Raw genomic sequence first — 10,641 nt, 5'->3', positions numbered from 1 at the left:
TTCTGTTTATTATAGCAAAATTAAATTGTAAAATATTTAGAAAATCGATGTGTTTGTTGTCAAAGTTTGTTTAGATTGAATAAAAATGATATGAAATTGTTTAATATGTCAAATGCAACTTTATTAAAAAGAATTAAGCTGTCAATAAACTAAAGAGTTATGTTAAATTGCCTCTGGTTAGATTTGGTCATTTTAATGTCTAACAATAAATGGTTTTTATTAGATATTAATAATAATAATATTGTTTATTGTATTATACCATTTAAAACGGCATTTAACTTTTAATTGCGGTATAAAGTTGTGAATTTTTCAAAATATTTTTTTATTTATCTACTCAAATTTGAGGTGAAGGCGATGAAATTTTGCTTTCATCAATTTTATCGATTGAAATTTTTGAATCGTTGTTGAATGACGAGATGCTATTGGCCGAAATGTAAATGAATGAAATAGTCAATAAAAAAAATGGATGCAAAATTTGTACCGTTTTATGATTTTCTTTATGAGGACACTTTTTCTGTGACTGTTTTTGCTAATATTAACTATTTTTTTTAAACAATGTGAAAGGTTTTAAAGAATCAACCTCGGAGATCATATTTGTTTACAATTATTATTTGGGTTGGTGAAATTAAAGGCTGCACCACAAATTTAAATTGATTTATTCGTTGAACAAAGTTCCCTGTACCTCAAAAACTATATACCTAAACATTCGGCAAATTGAGTTATTTTGACTTTTTTGAGCTCTACTATCACCTGTTGAAATATTTGCACATACCTACTTTAAAATCACCTGTATAACTGTAAAACACGTTATTAAAAACCTATAATAAGACGCGAAAAATATTACTAAACTCGTTGCCGGTTGTAGTTTTAAGGTAGATTCTTGCATGGGTGGTAATGGTAATGGTGGATCACAGAAAAGGTGGGGTTGTACAACCTGACAAAAGATGAAAAAAGTTTAGGTATATCTATAGGTAGTAGGTATTAGTAAAAACTACATAGTAGTAATTTAAACTAAGAAACTAAGAAAAAATGTGGCATTTGGCAAAGCTATATGTTAGGAGTATGTGGTTTCTCCTCTATCCTCTCTTCTTTTTCGCCAGTTTTGGTGATTGTCTTCTTGAATTGTGTTTTATTTCTATTGTTATGCTATCACCTTTGCGTTTGGTTTATTTTGGAATCGGTGGGTGATGTGTTGGCCTAGGTTTGGGGTCACGCCATCCACGTCCATATAATGGCAGCTGTTGATCTTCGAGCATGTGTTAGCGGGTCGATGATTGCACATTGAAGGTGTTTTCTCGGTATTTATTAGTATTAATTATCGTGAGTCATCGTCGATTGTTTATGAATAACGAGGCGTTTAAATGCTGGGATTGAACTTCCTCCTCGACTCGTCTTCGCTCATTCCTTTCATCAAAAATCATGAACCATTTAGGAAATTTACAACGCCATCAAAGCTCGAATCGCCTCCTGTACCGACTTGTAAATGTAAATTATAATGTCCTTTTGAATGCGCCCTTCAAACATAACAAGTAGCACAATAACCGCGTAATGCACGTGTTTTGCCTATATAATAATTCTAATCCGCCATCTTAAGGAGTGGTAAGTAGAGGTGTGCGTCATAACCGGATGTCTGTTCCGGTCCATGCTCATCTCAAATGGTCCATCACGTTCGGCTGGAGCAGGTTAGAAAGGGCGCAAACCTATTCAAAACCAGTTTTGCCAACGTAACGAACAACAAACCCGAATAATAACAATAATAATAACAGTCAAACTGCAATGACATATGGACCGACCCAACTTGCGCTAACTGGTCTAAATTGGATTTAAGTGACGCAAAAAAATTCAATCCAAATCAAATTTTCCTCAAAGGGAAAATCCATCCGCATTTCTGAATTGGGCAAAAATGCTGAAAATAAACTTTCATCTGCCCTTCGCACGTGCGTGGGTGTGTTCCACTTTCTTGAAGCGTGCTCGAGATGTTTACTTTGTTTCGCCGCCCCTAAGTGGCCAAATATAGCATCAGAGGGTGGCTCACTAGACAATTTGGACATCTGCCCAAATCTTCAAATACGAGATAACCGTTGGTCGTGTTTTGCTGCGATAACACTAATCGCATTTTGATGGACATGTTTGTTGGAACGGACAAGTGAATCATGAGAAAAATGCAATTGATAATAAACAAAATTTTGACTTATGATTCAAGTATTCAGCGGAATGGCACGTTTAGGTGAAACTTGGATGTTGTCACGCATGTGTTATTATTTTGGAGTGATAACAGTGACGGTTGGTATTTAACTGAATTGGGTGGCCTCGAGACGGAAATCGGGATTTATCTTTCAAGTTTTGAATAAATAATAAATGTACCTTTATTGGTCAATAATGTGAAAGACGAAGTACCTACAATAAAAAATGGTCTTGAAAATGCTTTTTAATTTATAAAAATACGATTTAATAATTACAAATTTTAACTTTACTACCGCTACAGTACTTTACAACTTGAATACCAGATTAAAATTGGTTTAGTTGTGATTTTATATAAATCTGGTGGTATACAGCTTTCAGCATTTTTTTACTAGTTTATTTAAATATCTACTCTAACAAATACTTATAAATAGTTAATATTGTTAGATAAGTTTCAAATAAAAATAATGATAAATAAAAAATCTTAATACTTTTGTATGTTTTAGACTTTATTTTGCGAACTCTGCTTTGTGGACTCTTATAAGTCTTACCCACTAGAAAAATATACAAAACCGTGGATCTAAGGATCTCTCAACAATTATTTTTCATTTCAATTTTTGAGTTAATTTTTAGAACCTTGAATTCCGATTTTTTTACTTTAGTAGCTACTCCGAATTTTCAGGTTTTCAGGTAATTCACAAAATTAGTTTTAAAAATATTAAAATCTGAAACGATAGGTACATTTCCAACATTGATGTCTTTTTGATGAGATCTCTATTCTCCAATATGCCGATTTTCGGGAAACATGTCGATTTTATCGGTGTTATAATTCTGTAACCGATATAATTTTTATTTATTGAATAGATGTATCAAATTAATTTTTATTATCCTCGTATAGTAAAGGTGGATGTCTCACTGCGCTAGTGCTTGCAATACTCATTTATTTTGATTTTATAGTGGCTTGAAGTTGTCAGTTATAGGTGCCTGTGTGTCTGTATCTCTCACATAAAGAAACCCAATCGCAATTTCCATTTCCACTTTGCTTTTGTAATTTAAATGCCTGTTTTTTGCATTAGCATTCAGCATTTGCACCAATTACGCAAACTAAAACCCCTGGACATAGCGATAATAATTATTTACGATTATTGTAGCCGGTCGTAGATTTCAAATATGAAAACAATTACGTCTTGGCAAATGTCAATCGGTGCAATAATAATATCTCGTCGACTCGGCGCTAATCTCCTTCAAGTCCTCCAACTAATGGAGCTGTCTTTCACCCTGTAGAAATCAATCGTGATCCGCATTTAAAACGTTTATTGGCGATTTTTCTCGTTTGTTGTCTCAGCCATTAGCGGCCGATAAACAAACGTCCGTCGGTCCGAAAACGGCCAAAGTGTTTGGTCTCGGCGAAAAAGGTCATTCGAGTCCGTGACAAATTTTATCTCGCTACACGTCTCGGCGAATAAAAAACTACTTATTAAATCAAGGGTGCCTCAACCAGGTGTGCTCTAACTTGCCGACCTGGTTTCGCTGCCAGGTGCTCTACATTCAAATAAACCACGGACCCTTACACCCTTTACGGGCATTTTTTTGGATAAATTATTATAAATCGCGCCACGGCGCGGCGAGGACCCCAAAACAGACTGTTGACCTGAAATGAGGCTACGATAAACACGTCAACTATTAAACAAATAAATCGTAATTTCGAATATGGATTATACGCACTTCGAGTGCAAATCGGAAACTCCAAAATTCAATCTCGATCGCGGATTTATTAGTGATTGCAAAATATTTATGATCGTAATCATTAGAGAGCACTTTAAGCTAGAGGTATATTTTTGGGCAAAACTACGCGGAAGTACTTAAAAACTTAAATCTAATCTACTCGTACTTGATCCTACATTCATAACTAGGTATACACTTGCAAATAGATTGATTGAATTAAGATCTGTTATTTTTTACTTTTCTAAAAAAATATAACTGAAGCTCTATTTTTAGAAATAAATTTATAAAATGTTATAGATAAAAGTAGATTTTGTTCTAATTTCAATAAGCTACATTTGCTGAAATCTTTTTAGTTAGCAATGTTATTTGCATATAGTATATGACGGGTGTTTATTTAAATTTGGCGTCATAGCTGGCGCTGATATGAGTGTGTTGTGAACGGACCACAATTTTTAATACGTACGGCGAGGTGTCATATGTCAGATTAATAACTTTCGTTCACAACCGAACTTTTATGGATAGTTTTGATGCCAAATTTAAAAAAAACACCCGTTATTTTATATTTTTTGGAGTCAGTATACCTACCTTTGACTATGAATTTATTGTGAACGAACCATAATTTTTAATAAGGCCGGGGAGGTATGTGAAATGTTGGATTAATACCTAACTTTTAATTCTATGGTTCGTTTACTATTAAATTTTCATAGCGAGCTTTGACGCCAAATTAAAAAAAAAATTATTATATCTATTATATGTATAAAAATAATCGTAGGAAACCATATTAAAATCGGAAAAAATGAAATTTTTACTGTCGTGTATTGTCCTATTTTGTCTGAAACTTTTTATTTATTGTTGATTCATTTTTTTTTGTTATGCTACATATTTTATGTATAATTTTTTGTCATATAAATAAAGATCTTTCCTGACATACCAATATCCTACATAAAAATCACTTTACGAAATTTCCAAATGTGATAAAATATTTCGAGTATCTAAGTATAGGTAGGTACTTATTTCCTAAGTAAATACTGATAAAAGTAATTACTCTATTGGTTGATGGATTAATTGATCAATTAAATCAGTTATAATTTTTCTAAACAACCTTATTTTCATAACTTATAACACAGTTATGTTTGCGGATTGAGCTTACAAGAGGAAAAAAAATATATCTTATCTATATCTGATTTTACGCCAAAATTTCAAAGAAAAAACATTTTTTGCTTCACCTGAAACAAGCAAATCTGTAATTCAACTGATTAAGCGAAAAGAAAAGTTTTTTTTTTGATTTTGGACTTAAAATAAATTTTCTCTGCTTTTTAATTTGTCTCATCACATTGGCGGTGTTATTTGTTTTATATATATATATATATGTCACTTTGACAATTAATTCATTAAATGAATAATGATAGTTCTTGTTCAAAAGACTTTGTTTTATATTTTAAGCTATTTTCTTTGAGTTGTTATTTATTAATGTCTTTCTGAAACATTTTTGTTATTTAACTTGGATAAACCCATTTGTCAAAGTGGCATTGTTGTCAAAAAAATAAAACCGCCAATTTGATCGGATTTAAAACGCAGAAAAAAAGTCCAAAATCAATCAATCACTGAATCAGAAAAATGGAGTTTTAATTACAGATTTGTTCGTTTCAGGTGAAGCAAATAATGTTTTTCCTTTACAGTTTTGGAGTCATTCAAAGATATTTTTTCCTCTTCTTGTAAACTCAATCCGAAAACATACTGTAGGTATATCAACCGACATCCCAGAAGAAAAATTAATAAAAATTGAAATAGGTTTGTAACTGAAATGAGATGCATGTATCTAGGTATATATTTTACTAATTGTTAATGTATTCTATATTATGATTTAGTGCAACCTCCTACGCAATATCGGTAGTTGGTTTCTTATTTTCCAAGCACATAATTGTCGATCAAAATGGGATAACGCCTAATTGTGCAATAAATTAATTCAATCACTCTGAATGCACCGTTAATCGCATTCAGGCTAAAATATCATAAAATGACGCGTCACTAATTACACCTATTCCATTATAAATTCAAATTAATTACGAGCATTGTAATTACTTGAAATCTGACTATAACTTCCTGATGGGAAACGTCCGAATTGCAGTTCCGTGGGAATTTTCTCCCTACAGATTCGCCAAAAATTCGGCACTTGATCCATCAGAGACAATAAAACTTGTCGGAAATTATGCAGTAAACCCACATGTCCCAACAGCTTTTCTCAAGTCACGTCTTTGCTAAAAATTCAAACGCACGTCATCGAGTTCTGGCGACCAGATGTAAACTTTGGGAAAATATAACTGATATAATTGTTTGGAAATCGCATCTGTCGCCGAAAGGTGTTCGAATTCCTCTCAAAGAGGGTGCCTTGACATACGATAGCCGGTAATTTAACTCGTAATTACGTCCGATTCTGAGAATTTGGTCCAAACTGATTCCCACCGGATTTATTTAAATAAATTATTTCTTCTTATATAGAGCTTTATTGTTGTTTGGGCAAATAAAGGGCCGGATATCGATATCGAAGCTGCAAGGTGTGTTGTGTACTTTGCGAGTCCGGCAAGTGCCAAAATCCGGGTTACTCCGGGCACGTGTCTAGCTCCACCGTTGAAATCACCACAAACGTTGCAAAATCAATGACGAAATCGCAATTTTGCAAAAAAACAATCGAGAAATCGCCGCTAACAATATACGAAAGACGCATTCAGTAGCACACCTGCTTCCCCTTCCTCCCGGAGACAAGTGAGTGTCGATTGGGTGTCCGGAAAGAGTGGCGTTGTGATTGGTCGAACGGCACGTGGATACAGCTGTTTTACCGAGAGTGGGGGAACGGTTATTAGACAGGTAAAACTCGAGCTTTGCTCAGAATCGCCTCAAACTCGCTTGAATGTTCATGTGTTGTGCTTGTGACTCTACTGGATTATTGTGAAGTGATGTTGGATATGCCCGGAACCATCATGGCCAAAAACTACTCACATTGCCCACTCAAGAAACGACCAGTGCAAATGTTCGACGACATTCCTGGTACTTTACCCGAAAATAATCCGGAAAAATTTTTGCTAACTGAAATTGTTACAGACGAACCAGAAAATCTCAGCACAAAACCGGAAGATTTATCCCGGACCGGCCGTCTGGCTTCAGTCTCGCCTTCTTCTTTATCACCAGTGTCGCCTAACTCGTCAGTGAAAACCTCGCCGCCCCCATCACCCCCGATGCGGTCACCGTCTCCTCACTACTACCCCCAAAGACCAGAAGTCTTGCCATACACGGATTATGCTCCTCAAACCTGGCACCGGAGCGTGGCCCCTTTATACCCCCCGGTGTACCCCTTTATGGACTACAACATGGGGATGAGCCCCACGTACAGCGACAGTTCACTCTCGCCGCCGCACCACCACGTCCAACAGCCTCTTCAACCCCTAGCCTTGAGGCCCTATCAAATCGACCAAGCTTCCCTCAGTCCCAGCTCGTGGACAACTTCGCCGCCCCCTAACACCACCCCAGAGGACTTGTCCGAGAAGCGCCGTCAAGGCGTCCGCCACCAGTGCCCCGACTGTGGTAAAAGCTACTCCACGTTTTCCGGGCTTTCCAAACACCGTCAGTTCCATTGCGCCGCTGGTGAAGGCCCGAAGAAGTCCTTCAGTTGCAAATTCTGTGAGAAAGTTTACGTTTCTTTGGGTGCCCTTAAGATGCACATCCGAACCCACACATTGCCCTGCAAGTGCACCATCTGCGGGAAGGCCTTCTCCCGCCCGTGGCTGCTTCAGGGACACATCAGAACGCACACCGGCGAAAAACCCTTTTCTTGCACGTATTGTAATCGGGCTTTTGCCGACCGGTCAAACTTGAGAGCGCATCTTCAGACACACTCTGATGTGAAGAAGTACTCGTGTCCCACCTGCAGTAAAACCTTCTCGAGGATGAGTCTATTGACGAAGCATGCGGAAGGCGGGTGTAGCGGGGTGCACCAAGAGAAGATGTTCTAGTTCTGTCAGGACTTGAGGTTCCTTTTTTTTTGACAGTATTTTCGTAAATAGTGCCTTTTTGGAAGACTGACAGTTTGGAAATGTTATGTACAAAGTAATTCCTACCATGTAAATAGTAAGTTAAGAAATTTAATATATTTTTGTAAATACACAGACGGCTCTGAAGAGTCGCGTTCTATACTCTAGTCAATACGTTATTTTTATGCCATTGTATAGTGCCTTACTTAGTCTTATTGAACCTATATTGCAGATTTTATACTATTATTTAATAAAACAAGTCCACAAAGTTAACTGTTTTTTCTTGGTTTAAAAATAAGATTAAAAGACAAAAAGAATTTTCTCTGCAAGGTAAGTACAGTTAATTTTTTTTTTATTCTAGGTATTCTATTACTAAATTTTGTATGATTTATTTGGGTGTATTTATAGATAAGGTAAATAATCTTTTTTTGTTGTAATTTCCTGTTATTATTGAAAATTAGTTTACAATTATTCCAAGTTCGTTTCTTAAAAATTCCTGAAAGGTAATAATTTTTTTTCAGCTTTTTTACGAAAAGTCTGAACCATAAGCAAAATACTTTTTAGTAGTAAATAATTCAATCTTGGTTTTGTCATTGTTAATGTTATTTTTGAAAAATAATATAATTTTTTTAAGCATCCACAGTCATTTAAATCTTTTGCGTCTCAAATGAGGAGGGAGAGTATTTGTATTAATTATTGCTTTAACTTACTTTATTAGAACAAATTAAGATTTTAATCAAGTAAACTGTGTGTAGTAATATAGGGACGTTGGTTCAATTATTCTACATCTGTTTTTCCAAAAACTACTTTTTGTGGGAAACTGAGTCAAACCTGTTTCGGTTTTTTCTGTGATAGAATCGCAAGAACTGCCAATCAGTGTTTAATTTACACATCAAGTTAAAAGTCCATGACTCATGACACTTGGGACAAGTGAGACATTGAGTGATTAGCGAACTGTTTATTTACAAATTTTAGAGTGATACAAGAGGATAAACACCGGTACGTATAATTCAGAATTTTCCTGATGGTTTTTTCAACTCGTATGGAAAATAAACAGTATAAATTTATCGTGTGAACCTGAAATCCTAAAACAGAGCCATCAGTGTTATCTCAATTTCGAGTGTTTGCCTATTTGGAATAATGGCCGTGATAAAATCAAATCGTTTGCAAATTATCGTCCACAGTCACGAATCTCGTATCGCCGTTCAAATATCTCCAACTGTAAATTTTGAGAAACCTTAATCGTATATTCAGATATTCGCGCATTAAAAAGGTCAATTATGAATAATGCAAAATGCAAAAGATTGATTGCGATGAGTCACGGCGGATTTACATTGTAGGCAGGTGGAATTAGAAAATGGTAGTAAAATTTTGAAAAAGCAATATCTCACAGTCATTCTTGTAAATGAACGCGCGATACACTCTGGAACAATAACAACAATGGACGATTGTGTGCGCTTTCAGCTCGATCGAAAAACACTGAATTAATTAGGCCGATCCGGAAGAAATGAAACAAAAGCATGCCCAACAATTATTTTATTTTTATAAATCTTCACACTGTTGTTCGGCGATAATTTATTTCGAGTTCTGTCTGTTCACAATTTCAGGAAGATTGCCTTATATGTACCAACTGATTTATTGTGTTTTGACTTTAAGACCGGTAAATAACAATTTTACAATGGAGATGCGTTTCCTTATTGCCGTATTTAAAAGATTGGTTGGAGCTGATTTCTCCCAATAATATAAATAAAAATAAAGCCTTCTGTTCTTGTCCATTTATGATTTGTCTTCGACTACTTGTGAAGATTTTCATTCTTTTTGTCTAAACATTTTATAAAATCTCGTTTGCGATTTTTAAAATTTTTGTATATCAGAAAATCGGAAATTTTCTACACTGTAGCTTTAACTTTTCTGAGATGGAAATCGAAATATAGGAGCTAGCAAAATAAGATTACCTATAAAAAATATTTTTGGGGGTTGGAAGAAGAAACAGTCAGAAATAAATTGACAAGTACAGTCGGTGGACATAAAAAACTGAGACAAACATGACAATTGTATAAGTCAAAAAATCAGAAATTGCGTGGAGTAAATTTGGCTTTTTACAAATAAGGTTATAAAAATTATGACGTACTGTCACAAACATCAAGATGGAGTTTAGTTTTTTAATGCTGCCTACAGGGTTTTATAAATAATACAAGTGATTTTGCATCTCTTTAAGTTCAAACAGCTTCAGTGGTCATTTTTAGATTGCTGTCAATTTTTATTTTGAGTGACAATTCAAAAGTTTGATACACATTGAGCAAATTTTGGATCTCCCAGTTTTTATGTCCACCGATGGTACATAATTTTTTTAGTTTTTCAACTTTCTAAGATATAAAATCGTTTGTTACTTTTACTTTTTTGTTTTTTTTTACCTCTGTCTTAGGTAATATCTGTCACCTTTTTATTGGCCTCATTATATTTGAAAAAGCTGTAATTAAAACTCATAAAATTTTGTATTGTTCTAATTTTCTAATCCTTTATTATCTGTTCTGTTATTTTTCAATATTCAATGTTTATGTCTGAAAAACGTCAGAAATTTTCAGGTACCTACTTTGACTAAAAAATTCAAAATTTTGCGTTTTTTTTGTACCTATTGCCGAGTATTTTTTTAATAATCTCTTCATTTGCCTTTTTCTTCTTATACTGTTCCGGGATCAAATGGTTATCA

The 10,641-nt window shown here is 34.7% G+C and overlaps 1 protein-coding gene across 1 annotated transcript; it reads left to right on the top strand.

Moving 5' to 3' along the window:
• The first annotated feature begins 6,807 nt into the window (after window positions 1-6,807).
• On the top strand, window positions 6,808-8,198 carry LOC123013052 (protein snail homolog Sna-like). The gene is made up of 2 exons (XM_044411361.1): window positions 6,808-6,951; window positions 7,006-8,198. The coding sequence occupies exons 1-2, from the start codon at window positions 6,861-6,863 to the stop codon at window positions 7,911-7,913; spliced, it is 999 nt and encodes a 332-aa protein (XP_044267296.1). The 5' UTR covers window positions 6,808-6,860; the 3' UTR covers window positions 7,914-8,198.
• Window positions 8,199-10,641: the final 2,443 nt, after the last annotated feature.

Source organism: Tribolium madens, unplaced genomic scaffold, assembly GCF_015345945.1.
Source record: "Tribolium madens isolate multiple individuals breed KSU strain unplaced genomic scaffold, Tmad_KSU_1.1 Scaffold_96;HRSCAF=242;Tcas5.2_LG5, whole genome shotgun sequence".
Taxonomy (NCBI): Eukaryota; Metazoa; Arthropoda; class Insecta; order Coleoptera; family Tenebrionidae; genus Tribolium; species Tribolium madens.
This window is presented reverse-complemented; position numbering and strand designations above follow the sequence as displayed.